We start from the raw sequence: 17,735 nt of genomic DNA, 5'->3' as shown, positions 1-17,735 counted from the left end.
AAGCGCGAAAAGGCATCAGCACCGGAAAGGCATCGCTACAAAATACCGGCCCAAGGCATAAATTTATAATTGGCATAAAATACATAGGTGAAGTCTAGGGTTTGACGAAAACTCGTCTGGCGAGGAAAGAACATGGCTGTATAAACGTACACTCGCCAACTGAAAAACACAAAAACAACAGATTGACGTTTCGGCGCCCAGTACGGGTGCCTTGTCACAAGAACAAAAATGTTCAACTGTCACATTTTCAAGCAGGCTTCATTTTCAAGCAGGCGTCATCTACAAAATTCCTTGCCAGGACTGCCAGGCGTGCTACGTAGGCGAGACGGGAAACTTTAAAGAAGGTTACAGCAGCACCGCAATGATGTAGCCAAAGGACACACGGTTTCCAGCGCCCTAGCAGAGCATCATGAGAAGACTGGTCACAGTATTAACTGGCATTCGGCTTTCATCATCGAAAGAGAGAAGAAATTATCATCCCGATTGCTTCTCGAATCATTTTGCATACAATCTACGACTAGCACAATAAAGCGGACACGGGGCCCCCTCCCTGAGTTGTACGCAAGTGCCTTACGTCTACCGACGCATATATAATAAAGATCACCATGCATTCATTCATTGTGAACAAGGCACCCGTACTGGGCGCCGAAACGTCAATCTGTTGTTTTTGTGTTCTTCAGTTGGCGAGTGTACGTTTATACAGCCAAAATACTTAGGTGATATGAATTCATATTGTTTGTGGCAATGGAATCATAAGATGAAAAAATATATATATATATCAGTTTGAAACTACAGCCATTCTCATTGCGAATGTCAAATTTATTGAAGGGACACGTCAAAGTTTATTATGTTATACAACATTATGGGCGCTTTTATCAGAATGTCTGAATGAATAGCATCTGGATAATTTTTTGCTACACCTATTTTGTCATTATGCTGCAAGTATGATATGATATTGTATAGTGTAAGACTACCATGTTTTGTTCTTTGTGGCAAACAATCTTTTTATTTATGCTAAAACATTGGTAACTGCTATGTAAGTCGGTGCTTTTGTCATTGTTATGGTGAATTTTGTGCACATATTTGCTACAAGTGACACTGAAGGGCAACGCTGAGTTAGCTTAGCCTGTTGAAGCATTTTTGCAAGACTGGATGTGTATCGATTTAGCGGAAAAATAATATTTATTAGCAGCGAAAATTAAGACCAAACTTTTCTTCTTGAATTTTGTGCCTAAATAGCAGCAGTGGTACGTTAGCATGGCATGGCAAATTTCAAGGTATTTTTGCATGTTTTGGATATTTGTTCAGAAAACATTTTCAAAGCTCACTAGTTTGAGTCTTTGGTCCTTTGGAATGCAATGTAATCTTTGTTTATCAATGACTATTGCTTAGTAATCCAGGGCATGTGCTATCCCATTCCAACTACATCATGGGGAGCTAACGCAGGAACGTCCAGCCTGTTTTTCAGTTTTTGTTATTTTTGGACTAACAATACTCGCCTATAGTAATGCTGCCATTTCTAGTATTCCAGAAGTGTAATTTACAATTAAGCTTAGCCTAATATTCCTCTTTAGTGTCCTTTAAGTGCTGCAAAAGAAATAAGTCTAAATATGTGAGCAGTACAAATAAGTACAATGAATAAGTTGCTTGCTCGAGGAAAGTACAGGTACTTCAGAAAACATAGATAGCCCGTCTCGATTCATTTGCAGCCTAATCGCATGATGATATAATTTTTGGTGCTGCTTTTAGTCTCACTAAATGCGATGGGGGCGAAATGCAATACACTAATGTACTGTGCATTGGGTGCACATTAAAGAACCCCAGGTGGTCAAAATTATTCTTGAGTCCCCCACTACAGCTTGCCTCATAATCATAACATGGTTTTGGCACATAAAACTCGAGAATTTATTTGTCTCATGAAAAAAAAAAAAAAAAAAACGCACTTCTAAGCTCTTGATGCCTTTTTTTGGAAAGGTGCGAACTGTTACTTGTGCAGTGCATGTTCTTGAGTGTGGATTGTTCTCACAATTGACTATGACTTGCAGGTCCACCCATGAACTTCCACCGTCAGAGCCCCTTGACCCATGCTTCTTTCCTGCGCCAGACAGCCCACTCCTCTAACGCAATCCCATCAGGACCAGGCATTGGTGCAACCCCGCCAATTGGCCAGTCTCAAGAGGCACTTTCAGATCAGGGACCTGGCCAGAATGGTCCACCTCCACAGAACTTCTACGCTCCATCGTCCCAGACTGGTACTTTCTCACATGGCCCTTCGTTCAGTGCCACTACTCCTGCTTCCTTTGAGCAACCACTGCACTCATATGTGCCTGACCATGCCCAGCTCCCTGTCTCTCCACCAGGTGCTACGTATGTTCCTGTGAGGCCTCACTGGTTTTACAACAAGGAGATCGAGAACAAAATTGTTTGGATACCTTTCTCCCTGTTGGACTCAACCAACCTGGAGGAAGCATCTGCAAGGTTGGCTTTTGGCAGTGATGTTGTGGTGACTACCGACGGTGGAAGGTATGATGTGGATGTCGGTGCTCGGCTACGCCGTCCAGTGTACTGGGATGAAACACCCAGTCAAGTGCGACGTTGCACCTGGTTCTACAAGCTGGAAGGCCAGAACCGCTTTGTGCCCTACGAAGAACATGTGGCCTTCACTTTAGAAGACCATTATCGAAAGGCTATGGCCACAGGAAGTTGGCACCAAAAACTGGAACTGCCTGGAAACCAGACAGTGGTCATGCACAATTCTAGCGTAATGGTGCACTTCCTGCCTTCAAGCCACCCAGACGAGTGGGGCAATGTTAGTGAGGGTCAGACACGGCCTCGGGTCGTCAAGAGAGGCATTGAAGATGTTGAAACCATTGAGGAAGGCGAGCCCAGCCAGATCGATCACCTGGTCTTTGTAGTGCATGGCGTGGGTTCTGTGTGTGATTTTCGCTTTCGCTCAGTTGAAGAGTGCCTTGATGACATTCGGCACATATCTCTTGGGCTCATCAAGAGCCACTTTAGTGTACCCTCCCAGGAGGGTAATATTGGGCGCATTGAGTTCCTGCCAGTCTCGTGGCACTCAACATTGCACAGCGATGCTACAGGCATTGATAGTGCCCTTAAGCACATCACTCTCAGGAGCATCCCGAAGCTGCGTCATTTCACTAACGACACACTTCTTGACATCCTTTTCTACACTAGCCCCGTGTACTGTCAAACCATCGTTGATACTGTGGGCTCAGAGATTAACAGGTTACACAGCAAGTTCATGGAACGCAACCCTAGTTTCAAAGGCACTGTTGCACTAGCAGGCCACAGCCTCGGATCACTCATTCTGTATGACATTTTGTCCCATCAGGGTGACACCAGCTCCCAGTCAAACTCTACAGATGTCTTTGTTGACTCTCCAAAGGATGAGCTAACACCACCACCCACATCGACTCATGCTTCTGAAGAGGCATCAGAGCTTCTGCAAAATGCTGACAAGGATGTCTCCGTAGAATCTGTGTTTCAAGAACTCATGCTTGGTGACTACATCTCCAAGATTCATGAGGAAAAGATTGACATAGAAACCCTGGTAAGTTTCCTGCACGCACACTTGCAAAGTACAGAAAGTGCAGTAGTGCTAGCTCTACAGGCGAACTTTAAGCATTGCATAACCACCGGTGCGCGTGAGCATTTTAAAGGGCCCTACACCAGGTTTGGGCACAGCAAGGAGACAGGTGCAGTGAATTAGCCACGTGGTGATGGTCATGTCTGAATATTACTCTTATGTGCGCCATGAAAACAACTGAAAATTCAAACAAGAGCCTGCACTCTTTTATTCTTAGAGGACCCACGCTGCCTGCCAGCAGTGATGATGGCACAGGCTGTTGCTTTTACGTTGCACACATACCACCTGCAGCATACAAGTAGCCAGCAGCAATGGAAACAACTAGGGGGAATTTCCGTGACACACAGAGTGTACAAAGCCACATTTGGAAAATACGCCCCACAAGAACAAAGAAAAAAAGGCAGGGGAAAAAAAAGAGGCAGAGTGGTGACATAAAGGTCATGTGGCTTTTGGCTCCGATATAGGGAGACTGCAGAGAGAAATGTTGCTCGTGGACACTGATTGAGGCAATGAAAGAGTGCCACTGCTGCAGGGAGGGCAGCTTTCGTCCTCACACCACGGCCTCGTAACATTTAATTTGCTTCTGTATACATTATTGCTAAACAATTAAAAATTATTGTGGTAGAGCAACGTGCTTTACAACTTCCATTGTGTAACCGTAGTTTCCAATGAGGCCTGGCGAGTAGTCCTTTAAAGGGGCCCTGAACCACTTTTTATCGAAGTGGAGAAAGGCATTTGAAGTGAAAATAGGCTATTTCAGAAATACTTTGCCGCAAAAAGTACTTCAATGCGTTCAGCAGAACTTTAGCGGGGTTATTGGCAATCAAACACGGGCTCCGCCTGTGCTCCCGTTCCTTCTTCAATGCCTTGCACTGCGAAGGCTATGGCGGAGTGGGGCGGGGCCACATCACTTCGCCTTCGGAATGTCCACGTGGCGTGCAGTTCAAGCTTCATTTTGGGTGTTAACGTAGACGCCATGACTTCCGATTTTGGTGCCTACGGTGCTTTTGGTGCACTTGGCTTCCTAAGTGGAAGCCAAGTGCGGTTGTCCTCAGCGAGCCGCAGTGCGCTGAGCCAGTGGACTCGTGGCGGCACCCCGCGGCGGCCGCGGTGTAGCCGACCACAGCGACCAATAGCAACCGCGTATTGGAATGTGCTTTATTATGAAAGAAAGCACACAGAAAAGAGTGAGGATCATGGCTTTTCTTGAAAAGAGAGCATTTGAGAGAAAGGTGACTTTGCGTTCCGCTTGCGAGCTCCACCCACCGCATACGACAGCAAAACTGCTGAGATGTTCACAGCAGCTTATGCTGCCTGCTGACTATGTTATTTCACCAAGCCCAAGGGGTGGTTCAGGGCCCCTTTAAAAGCTGTGTAATCTGAAAAATAAAGAAAAACTCTTGGGGGGGGGGGGGGGGCAACTTTGTAGTCAGAGATATCAAACTGGTGAATTATGTGTTTATCACATACATGGGTTGGCATTAGATGACCTTGTAGTTTGCTTGCACCACTTAAAATTACATATTCATGTGAAGTAATCGTGTGCAATCAGAACTGTTCATATTGTTCAGAACTGTCTGCATCGTAACGATATCATACTCGCAAGAAAGTGTCAGAAAGTATCACATAATTCAATATAATCGTTTTATGAAATTTTTTTTCTCAGCTTACTCTGCTGGTAGTGATGCTAACTGATGTTCATTGATTGGCTATTATGGACCTGTGCGTTTCACACCGTCCAATAGACATGCATATCATGGTGAAAGGCAAATTTTCTTTTTCTCCCTTCATGGCAAGCATGGAGTTTGACCTATCAGGCGTCGATACAATTTTCATGTGATATAACTGTACATTTTGCTATGTATTCTCACTTAAGCTGCACAATGTTCAGCAATTTTTTACATAAAGGGTATTGCTGGTCTCAACTACTTAGTGTTGGTAAACATTTCAAGTTCTAGTTACACCTTCCAATTGTATGGGTAGGACCTCGTCCTGAAGAAAGGCCCAGTGCTATCTGACAGCCAATTAATGTGTGTAAAAGCGCATCAAGAGCAGCATGAAATTTACGAAATCAACATTAAAGGGGCTGGGCTCTCGGGACACATTTGAATTAAAAATTTCAATTTGAAATTGCTCCCTCTAAGCCAGTTCCTCTGACAGCAACTGCCATTTTGGCATGGATTGTGTGATGTCAGGAAGGTGTGAGGCTACCGTTGTGTCGTCAGCTCCGAAACAGTTTGTAACCACGTTGAATGTCTTGCTCCACATACTCTGGCACCTAACAGAGCAGGAAGGGCATTGCCTTTGAGTTGTGCCAACAATTCTTTCACTCGCATCATAAAAGTAACACAAACTAGAGAACGCCTGCAAAAACTATCCAAGATGCACATGCAAAAATGAAATGATGCATGGCGACCATGACATATTTCCAGCTCGTTCAGTCACTTCCGTTGCTCATAAAAGCATGGCTTCTGAGATCAGCTTCTGTTCCCAGGGAGCCGTTGCTGCAAGTGCAATTAGTTGCTGCAAGCGCGTTGGTTCAACTGCGTTATAAAAGAAATTTCAATAGTACGAATTTTCTACCATACTGAATCTGCGCAAATTTTGCCAGCTCGCTGTCAAAAATGTGCAGTTTAGCATTCAATGCATAGTCTAAGCTCAAAAATTTGGCGTCATTGCCCCTTTAGTTTTCAATGTCGAAGTCATCATCTTCCTTTGCCAAGTGGCTGGCAAAGTCATCTCCTCCCATACTCACCTGTTTGTCTGATTTGTTGGGCTGCTGATTATGTGGTCTTAGGTTTGATTCCTGGCTGCGGCGACCATATTTCATGGGGGCAAAATGTAAGGAGACTCGTGTGCCGTGCTTTTGGGCCACATAATTTACTCAAAATTAATCTAAAGCCCTCCACAATGGCATCTCCTCTCAAAGCACTTGTGCTCGTTTGAGATGTTAAATCCAGTCAATCAAACTAACTTTACAGTTTGTGGCCAAAGTGTGAGATCCTAATACCACATTTGTAAGAGCAGGGGCGAGAATGATAATGGAAAAAATTCAATGGCGATTTAGCGGTAAATGCAAGAGAAATGCCATTAGCAATTACGTCACACCTCTTTGAGGTCCCGGATCTATGATATAAGCTGCATTCACCACATTTCACACTGTTGTTCAGGAGCTCACTTGACACACGTCCTGCCATTTTGAGACGCAAAGTGTAACTGACGGTGGTACAGAGCAAACCTACCGTCAGTTGCAATGTGTGTGTGTCTTCTACACTCTGTTTCAGTAGTTCCATGCAGCAGAGCCAAGCCTACACGACCTGCAAGTGCAGATTCTTGCACAGCAAGATGTAGTGCTGCAGTTCGGAACCTGTTGCACGACCTTGACAAGTGGTCTTGTCAGCAGGTGTTTACTTGGCAGCTTCTCTGTAATTCGTAAGGCAGTTTATTGCGTGATTTTGCTTCGTTCTTTAATAAAATATTTATTGAGGCTCTATGATACTGAAAATAAGAGTTCTCCACTTCTTCGAATGTAAACGTGCAAAGAACAAAAAAAGATTATGCGGTGCTGCCATACAGACATTCATTTGCATTGAAAAAGCAGAAACAAATAATTGATTTGACAGTGGCTAAATTCATACGTGCAGTCGGCACAGCCACAACACCACAGAGAACTCCCTCCTGGTTAGTGCTTCGTGCTTCACAAAAAATGGCGTCCACAGACTTGCTTGTGTCGTATTGTTCCAAGCTGCTCTTTTACGCAAAAGAAACTAACAAGTTGGCGTTGAACAAGCTTGGAATATTGCAGAAGGAGTGCGGTAAACGTGCACAAATTCTAATTAAGAAAGCAGCTGCACTTACAAATGTCAGCAAGCGTGCCGTGTACAAGTAGGTGTTAAAAGAGGGCTCGAGATTACGTACCATCCCATGCAACACACTGGCCGAATGCTCCTGAACCCTCCACTTCCTCCGTCTGTGCAATCCTCCCTCTGTGTCTCGAAATATATTGAACACACATGCCATTTTTTTTTTGTATCAGAGCGAATATGGAACACATTTTCTACCGCTGTTATCACAACTGCTGATCTCACTGCGCAGTTCCAGTCTTAGTAGATGCTGCAGCGCTCGCCGCTAGCAGACGACGGGGTGCGGAAGGGTACTTTTAAGATGTGTTCACCCCCCTGATTGGTCAAAGAAGCCTGTAGCTTCCACAGTGCTGCACGAAACTACTGAAACAGAGTATAGGCTCTCCCATCCCCTCTCTACCTCTACCAAGTGACTGGCTTCTCGCACTTCACACAGATACATTTTTTCCCACTTTTGACACTCTTAATGCTCACGCATTAAAAAGGTGTGCGAACTGGACAGAGACAGAAGAAACGGCAATGCAAGCACCTGGTGTCACTGTACCATTCGTGCACCTTTTTTTTTTTTTTTCATTGTGACACCTTATGAACTCGCCCAGTTGACGATTCTTCTGCAGGTACAAAAATGTCATATATTTTGTAATTTGTTTACATAGCAACTAAGTCCACCCAGGTAATGCTCACAAAGCAAACTGTGCTGTTCTTTTTATGCAGTTGCCCTTTCGGTTCCGGTTGTGTTACTTGGATGTTGTTACATTTAAATTAATATAAAACCATCTAGACATATCTATTTCGAATTGTTTTGAACCTTTCGCTTCTGGGCTAAACAGTGGATCTTGCTTGCTGGTGCTATTCCAAACAGTAGTGCTGTGGTCCTTGGCATTAATTAATTGCACCTGGAATGCTTTGTTGTGGATTGCCTTTAGAATGCTCATGTGTGAAAAGCAAGTTGCATGAAAAATGTTTAGATATTACTATCAGTATTTTGAGCATAATGACATCATTTGGCAACCTTGGGCTGTCGCAGTTCAACTTATGCAGTGACACACTTCAACTTCTGCAGTGGCCCAGTGGCTGTGGCATTCCACAAGAGTTCCACTTCAATTCCCAGGCATTTCAGCCGATGTAGGGTAGAATTTGAAAGCACCATGTACTGAGATATGGGTGCATGTCAACAAACACCAGATGGTCAAAATTATGAGGTTCTTCCACTGTGACTGAAATGTAGCTTTGGAATGGGTATCAAGGCTGTAAAGCTTCATAGACCTAGTGGGCATTGGGTTTTTGTGTGTGCAGGTCCTCATTAATTTTTTATGCATAAGTGTAACTTATTGAAGATGTCAGGAAGTAGGCATCGGTAGCTAGATTATCTTGCAGAGTAGCAAGAGTATGCAGGAACCTGGAATATAGCCTGCTGCGTTAGCTTAGTGGCTATGGCGTTGCACTGCTGAGCTCGAGGCCACGAATTTGATGGGGCGAAATGCAAGAATGCTTATGTACTTAGATTTAGGTGCACATTAAAAAAGAACCCCAGCTGGTCAAAATTAATCTAGAGTCTCTGACTATGGCATTCCTCATAATCAGAAATAGTGGTTTTGGCACATAAAACCCTAGAATTTAATTAATTTTAGACTGGAATATTGTCATGTAGTAGCGACGGCGAAGAACACAGCACCAAAACTGTGAATGATGAAACCAACTTTTTATTGGGCAAACTTGTGCCCACAAAAGCAAGTGACACTCAAAGCACAACGATAGCAGCGAGCACAGTCGGCGATCGTCAAAATCTGATCTGCAGGTCAAGCACATCGGCTTTAATACATCAGTTGGCGAAAGTTCCAGTGTAATAACTGGCGCCCGCATACCTTCCAGAAACTACTACACAATACATGTCGCGCTTGCAGTCTTGATTATACAAAATTCTGTGGAAGCGTACACAACATATAGAATCAGCGATAACATTCTAGTAAGTTCCAATCATGCAGGCACGTCTTGCGCTGAACGAAAAGCCATTCAATTCTGTAGAAGAACTCAAATTTTCGTTTCAAAATGTCCTCCTTGAATACACTTCCGGAAATTCGTCAAAATAGCCGTGAAGTCTTCTGGAGGGGTTTCCTCCCATGCCTTCTCCAAAGCACGTTTGAGCAAAATTTGTGCCGTAAAGAGCACGCTTTTTTGCTCTAGGATCCCCCAAACAGTGAAGTCCATTGGATTGAGATCGGGGGAATTCAAAGGCCAAACTTCTTCCCAGGCAGGTTCGCCTCAAGAGTCTTCTTCGCTCCATGGGCAGGGGCCCAGTCCTGCTGCAGTCACCAGTCAGTGTTTTCTGCATTCCGTTGAGCCCAGGAAATGACGGCGCCCTCCAGGATCAGCTTGCGGTAGATGTCGGCATTGAGTTTGACCACTCTCGGCATAAAAACGAGCTTGGTCTTCCCAAGGCCTGAAATTCCGCCCCAAACCATGATGCTCCTGGGAAAATGGGTTTTTTTCCACTCTCACGGTTCACAAAGAACCCTTCGGCAACAATTCTCGGTGATTCTGTGAATTCCAAACCCGTTCAACGGTGAAAATCTTCTCATCGGTGAACAGAATCGGGTTCAGGGCTTCATCGTGGCTCACCTCCTTCATCCTGCGGCAATTTTCTAGCCTGGAGGCCTTCGTTTGGTCCGTGAGCAGCTGTCCTTTTGCTGGTTTGTGCACCGTGAGGTTGAGATCCTCTTTCACATGTAGCTGCATGGGCGAGTTTTTTCATGCTTCTCAGTGGATCCTGTTGATTTTCTTGCTGACGGCCAATTTCATGCATGGCGACCATGACTATACGGGTTCTTGCCGTTCGAGGCCTCCAATTTCGCTGCCGGTCCTTGACGCCCCTTGTCTCCTGAAACTGTTTGACGACGTGATGGACTGGACATGCTGCAATTTGAGCATCTTCGCGATCTCTGGAATCGTCATAACCTGCTTGTGGTGGGCAACGATTGTGTGGCGCAACTCTTCAGAGACCTTTTTTTTTTTTTTAACATGGGACAGCGAGAACAGTAAAAATAGCAGTTTAGAAAAGTACAAGGAACACAAATTGAATAACGTTGGTGCTAAAAATGCAAACAATATTAAGTAAAATAAAATTCAAAGTGCGTTACAGTATTTTTCGGTCACCCTGTATATGCGCCGCAGGTGGGCTACTTAACGGCTGTATTCTCTATATAATCGCACAATGAAACAAGGAAGGCTACCTAAATATTCTCACTGCAACAAATGTATGTTGTCAAGTGCACCATTCCATTAATAAAGTGACTAGCTATCTTAAAGCTATTTGCCTAAGATAGCAAGTTGCTTTCATTGGCAATAATCGTCAATGGTTTCTGTGCAGATTTTTACAAAATAAATGGTCCACAATCTTCATAAATAATTTTTAATATTTTTCACAAAATTGTAGTATTTGTTTGGCTTCAACTGGAGTATTTTTCAAAATTTAAAGTTGGCAGGTCTGCACTGACATTCTGTGAGCCCAAAGCTCTCATACTGGCATTGTATGCAAGGCTTTTTGTTTTCTTGCTTTTTTTCTTTATTATTATTGCTTGGCCTTTGTGGAGTCTGTTCATAAATGCATGAAAGTGTACCATGTCTAACTACTCATAACATCCCTTGATTGTTTGTCTGGCTCACATAACATTTTTGTCCATGCATGCTAGAAAATGTGCTCTGAGGGGGACCTCAGAGAAATGGGCCTGCCCATGGGACCACGTAAAAAACTGCTGTCGTACATGAAGGACCTCGCTGAGAAACAGGCAAGTTTGAAAAAGTTAGCTGCTTTTATATATATATATATATATATATAGGAAAGTCAGAAGCACAACTTCGCGGTTATCTTAGGTTTAATAATTTCCCAACAGTTTCGGTCGGTGGACCGACCTTTTTCAAGGGTCCCTTGAAAAAGGTCGGTCCACCGACCGAAACTGTTGGGAAATTATTAAACCTAAGATAACCGCGAAGTTGTGCTTCTGACTTTCCTAAATACGCTTGGCCCATTGAAAAATCCAGTTACTATATATATATATATATATATATATATATATATATATATAGAAGTTGGCCTTTTTTCCAATTCTTCAGAGACGCACATTAACACTGTTTCCCAGAAGCATGAAATTTGTTTAGTACTTGGAAACTTTGCATGGACATGTGCAAGCCATTTCGGTGTTTTATGCATCAATTGATTCCCGGCCTAACAGTTGCTATGCCGTTGACATGCATCCGACCATACTTTTTTTTACTTTAAATTTGATAGTTCAAGAAGTATTCACAAAAATAAAGTTAAAAATATTTCACCATGTAGGTCCTCTAAACAGAGTGTTTCACATGTAAGTTTGATTGCATCATTTCAGCTGAAGCCAGAGTCATGAACAATGTGGGCTGTGTAGTTCTAGCTGTATCGTTTTTGCTGTCCCTCCTGTTTATGAAAATGAGGGTGGAAAAACTAGTGACAGTTGCGACATTGCTGATTGAAATATAGCTTTGTGTTGCACCATCATGTGTTTCATTAAGCCACGGAGTTGATGAAGTAACTAGCGATAGTTAAAGGATTTTCATATTTGATGCGAGACTACTGTTGAGCAAGTAGATGCCACAGTTATTCGGAATCTCGGTTTCGTTTTCAGAAATGATTCTTCATTATGCCTCTGGTGCAGAGCGAGCCAAAGTTTGTGCGAAAAGTGTTTTACAAATAATGCTCATCAACGCGTGGTGGTAACAGTGGTGGTAACAAATTTGAGTTGACCCTTTAATGGGCAACATTTTGTTGGCTCAGGGCAAACATATCTTTGCTACATTTTAAAATGAAGTGCTTTAGAAAGCTTCTTTCTAAAATTAACGCTTTTTCATGGGGCACACTTTGGTGGAAAGTATGTTTCCCTTCTTCCAGTACAGTAAGACTGCGAAAAGTTTTAGGCAGTAAATGAATGAAATAGCCTCGAGTACTTTCCTTGGGTAAAAACTTACTCCATGTAGGCATGTAAATGAGCCTAAGAGTTTTTAGACGTTTTTAAAACTACGCAAAGAAACACACACGACACCACGAGCACAGAGACAAGGATGAAAGAAAGAACAAGACACATTTAGCGCACGTAGGCACACGATGTGCTACGTGTGTCTTGTCCTTTCTTTCGTCCTTGTCTCTTGGGTGCATTTACATGCCTGCAATGCTAAACAAACTTGCCCAACTAGCCGTGTTTACTCCATGTGCCACAAAAGAATCTGATTTGCTCATTTATCTTGGTACTATTTTGCAGAGAATAGGCACAGACCTTGAAAATGTGCCACATTCTTCAGCTCTTCTTCAGTTGCATTTCATTACCTCCGTAATTTCCAATCGTTTTAGCAGGTGCACACCTATGTCAATGAACCAGGTGCTGTCCATTTCATGGTAGTTTGCAATAAAATCTATGAAAGCTTATGAACTAGTCACAAAATGTGTTTAGCATCTTATAGTCTGAAGAAAGTGTTACTATTCCTCGCATACTCACATCCACTTTTTTCCTATTTATTCATTAAGTCAGCGCCAAATTAAAAAAAAATTAAACCATTGGAACTACTGGCCCAAGGAAACTTACTTATGTTGCCCTACTGTATTTTTTTATTTTTTTAATGGCCAAACTTTGCTTTCTAAGCGAGCGCCTCTCACTTACCCCAAAATCAATGGTTTTGTAGGACCATACATATATAATTATTTGAACTGTAATAGTTCCCGGGATGAAGGGTTGGTGAGCATGGGCAAAAAAGAACAAAATGGCATTTTAGAGCCTACCCTGTCCCCCGAAAGGTATAAACGACCTAGCATTTGTATTGACTACAACGCAGAGGATGAATAATGGGCAGAGCAAGCATGTCCGTCGTACGGAGAACTTGAGTGGCACACTGTGGAACAAAGAAAAGAAATCTTTGGTGTTTGGTTTGATGCTCATGTCTGTGTACATGGCATATGCAGAAGCATCTTTCAGACATAACATATAAGGTAAGATACTGTAATCTCATCTCCACACCAATTGAGCACTGTACACCAGAGTGGCGCCTTTTGTATGTTCTGTGATTCCCAGATGCTGGGAGGGTCTCTTCTTTTATTTTTAAGACCAGTGTTTGCCCTTGTGTGCAGAGCCAACAGAAGGCACCTCCCACCCAACCAGCCAAGGCAGCACCTCAGCAGCAGGTCCCACTCAGCCCTCAGACGTCAGTGAATCCGCAAGTTGGTCGCAAGCGTGAAAGTGTGGCCTCAGTCAACTATTCTGTGGGCATGGCTGGCACCGGTCAGCTCTCTGTGAGCTACCCTAAGTGAGTGCACATTGTTGCATGACTTTTGCTGCAAGGAGTAGGATTTACTTGACCTAGACGATACCTCCTCTTGTAGGGTGCAGCAGTATTATTTTTGAAAGCATTATAAATTAAATACTGTCCACTACAAAGGTGACAAATACAAGTTCTGTCTTGTGTGTTTGTTTCCATATTGTGTTTTCCTGAAACCATTATGTGTGGTGTTAGCACTTCCAGTTATTGGGGTGTACTTCACACGTTCAGTATGACATGGCTATACTTAAAGACACTAAAGAGAAAAAATGTACTTATATGAAAGATGTAATAATATGTTAACTATACTTAGCATGTTCAGCCTGGGCTTGTTGTCATTCCCACCCGGCCATCTGAACCCGAGAAGAAAGAATGCGGCCAATCGTGTAGAGGGTGGCACAACATGAAGGCAAATGAGTGTCTGCCTGAAGATGGTCACCAAGAACAGCTATTGAAAGCAGCATTTCTATGCCCTTGCATTAAGCATGGTGCAAACTGGTGCAGCAGCAAAATATTTTAACCCTGTAATTCCCAACATATTGTAAATGCTATGCCGAGTTTGATACCTCAAGAGAGAAAGAGAAAAATTTATTTACTGAAAGGCACAGAGGTCGGCCTGAGCTATAATTTGCTATGGCCTGCTACTCTACACTGGGGAAAAGGGACGGGGAGGAGAAGGGCTGATGATGATATGAGGAGGAGGTGCGTATATTCAAGTTCACAACATTTTGGCATCACTAAAGCCGTGCATCTAGCCCAGTGGCTTGTAGTAAGATTAAAGCGGCACTTGTAATCAAGGCTGCGCTGTTTGCATTAGGCCAGGGACCCAAAAGAAACTCGCCTGATAGCGGCCTCTTATCGGCGTTTGTGATGAAAGAGACTTGTTTCTGTCGTTCTTGGGCGTATACGGGACAAACGCAAAATATGTAATCTAGTGTTTGTGGCACCTGACAGTATTCACAATTTGGCCTAGTCTCACTGCAATCTATGAGATGACTGTAACGCTTGGTGAATGCGACACCAAGGAGAATCCAGTGCACCATGCTTGTTTGGCTTCTATTGAGCTTGTGAGGCATACGGAATTTCATTTCTGGGTTCCATTTATACACTTGCTTGTGTCGCCGACCTGTTGGGTCCAGTGCTCCAACGTAGAGTTGCGTTTTACACAACGAAGTAGGTCATTTGTGTCTGTTCGTGAGAACGCAATGCGTACTTCAGAAGAATTATTTAAAGCAGTTTTCGCTTCAGCACCTGCCTGTTCATTCGCTTTCACTCCACAGTGTGAAGGTAGCCCCTGAAAGGTGATATTGTGGCCATTCCTATTTGCTTATTCCTATTTGCTTGATCGAGATGCTCTGTAATTTCTTGAGCTATTGAATAATATGGGCTCCATCTGAGGATGCAGTCAATGCTTCGAAGAGCTGGCTTGGAATCGCAGAATATCATCCATGCGCGAGGAGGGCTCCTTGAAGTGCCTCCCGAATTGCAACAAGTTCTATGGCAGTTGATGTTGACCTATGGTCTAGTATGATCATCGCCGAGTGATGATCATATGTTGGATGACGAAGGCTGCAGTAGAGGCATACTGTGTGACAGATGCAGCTGTATACACATGCACAGTATCTCTGTACTCTGCATAAATGTGAAACAGGGTGAGTTGCTTGAGGCCAATGGATGGAACGGATGACCTTTTTATAATTCCAGGGATCTGCAGCGTACTGAAAGGTTAAGGCAGGACCCACGGAGGTGTTCTCAGAATACAGGCAGGAGAAAATCTTGATGGCAGAATATTCTGATCACGTGATATAATCCTCGAAAAGCTGCAACCTGGGTTGGTGGGAGGAAGCGATGGCAAATGATGGTGGCTGTGTTGGGTCAACACACAAAGGTACACTCGAAGAGGCTCGCAGAGCAAGTATACACCAATTGATACCTCACAATTTTAATGTAAGCACAGGAAACCTAATGCATAGCTTATTGTAGCCTTTTTGATACGCTGGAGCGAGTTTTCACTTGTGTATAATTTAGCAAACCAGTTACTAATTAATTAGTTACTGTACTAATTAGGATCTAACTAAAAAAACTTGTACATGTACTTTCTTGTTTTTGTACATGTACTTTCCATTGCCAAAAATAAAGGTGAACAAGTTGTTCTAAATTTCCATGGTGTGGAACTATGTTTGGGCAATGTACAGGGTTAAGTACTCTGCATTGTGTAAGCTATGGCTTCAAGGGTGCGCATTTCTCTGCTAAACGAGTTGTAGTACACAGACTAAATAATGAATGACATTGAGTTTGCCTGTGTGACATTGCTCAAATGGCATTAAAAGTTACCGTACTTTCCGTTATATTACACGCATTTTTTTTTGTTTTTCTGAATTTTTCGTCGTTGCGTCTTATAGAACAGTGCGACTTATGTACGTTTTTTTTTTTTTTTCGGAGAAACTTCCGTCAAAATCGGATTCGCTGTTATAGCCACGCGAAGCACGCTGGTTGACTTAATTTCTACGGATTCTGTGCGCGCTATCGAGGTGCCGGGTTCTCGTGATCAAGTTCCCGAGCGCTGTGAGAGAAAGATGGAGCAGCAACGCAAGCGGCTGTAGGTCGACTGCGAGTCGATCGATCCCGAAGTCATCGCATCTGCAGATCGCTGTTAAGATATGGCACGCCCTGCTGCACAAACTACACAGTTGCTACGAGAGGACAAACCACCCCCCTCCCTCCCGCGCTGCCTTCCCGCTTTCCTCCCTTGTGCGTGATTCGGCTCACCGTCGGACGCTTTCACTCGCACATACAGCATACGGCATGCGGGAACGATGTTATCGCCCTTGAACTTTATACAGAACATTGCAGCAGCCACGATGGCAGAAATGCACCTGGAGTGTAAATAAATGGCACCCATACGCTTGTGCGTGACCCGCGTTCACGGAGTGAAACGTCACTAATTTTTTTTAAATCGCTAACCAAATGAACTGGTGGTGCGTCTTATACACCGGTGCGACTTATATGCATTTTTTTTTTTTTTTTCGGAAAAACTGCCGTTTTGAGGGGGGTACGTCTTATACAAAGGTGCGACTTATAGACCGGAAGATATGGTAAAGTATTCACTATTTAGTGTCCTTTTCTATGCCTGTGTGTCCTCAGTTGTATATATACTCACTGGTAAGTTGTCATAATTGGGATCTGTCATTTTTGTCAATAAATATGTGTTCTTAAGAGTTGTACTTAGATAATTCACCTTTCTGCATTGCATGCTGTTTTTCTAGCAATGAAAAGTGTATTGCACCTTTGGTTACTATGGTTTCTGTCTCTCATCTAATTCAGAATGCTTATTTTTAGACATATCAAAATCTTGGAGATTTGGAGAGATAAAATAGTCTTTGTTGTTTTATTTATGTTTCATTCAAGAATTTGATATTCAGTTAAATACATACTGCTGTGAAAGGTTAGTAATTCAAACCTCCTTAATTTGAATTTTTGGATAATTCAAACAAGTCACTAAGGTCCCATATATGGTACATAGTAGAAGAATATAGTTAAAATTTCAGCCTATTTTATGTCCACTGCAGAACGAAGACGTCTCCCCGCGATTTTCACTTGTGCCTGCAAATTCCTAATTTCATCACACTACCTAATTTTCTGCCGTCCTCGACTGTGCTTCTTCTTCCTTGGCACCCATTCTGTAACTCTAATGGTCCACCAGTTATCTGCCCTACACTTTACATGGCCTGACCAGTTCTATTTTTTTTTCTCAATGTGAACTAGAATATCAGCTATCCCCTATTTGTTCTCTGGTCCACACCGCTCTCTTCGTGTCACCATTACACCTACCATTTTTCGTTCCATCGCTCTTTGCACATTCCTTAACTTGATCTTGAGCTTCGTTGTTAACCACCGTCGTTTTTCTAACCCATATGTTAGCACCGGTA

The 17,735-nt window shown here is 43.2% G+C and overlaps 1 protein-coding gene across 1 annotated transcript in view; it reads left to right on the top strand.

Moving 5' to 3' along the window:
• Positions 1-17,735, top strand: part of LOC119458264 (phospholipase DDHD2-like) — a 46,993-nt gene that overhangs the window by 2,946 nt on the left and 26,312 nt on the right. The window contains exons 4-6 of the mRNA XM_049665621.1: positions 2,046-3,574; positions 11,163-11,258; positions 13,619-13,794. Coding sequence (XP_049521578.1) covers positions 2,046-3,574; positions 11,163-11,258; positions 13,619-13,794 — 1,801 coding nt within the window. The remainder of the gene's footprint in view (positions 1-2,045; positions 3,575-11,162; positions 11,259-13,618; positions 13,795-17,735) is intronic.

The sequence above is a fragment of the Dermacentor silvarum genome, chromosome 1 (assembly GCF_013339745.2).
Source record: "Dermacentor silvarum isolate Dsil-2018 chromosome 1, BIME_Dsil_1.4, whole genome shotgun sequence".
Taxonomy (NCBI): domain Eukaryota; kingdom Metazoa; phylum Arthropoda; class Arachnida; order Ixodida; family Ixodidae; genus Dermacentor; species Dermacentor silvarum.
Note: the sequence above shows the minus strand (reverse complement) of the source record. Positions and strands in the feature narration are given on the sequence as shown.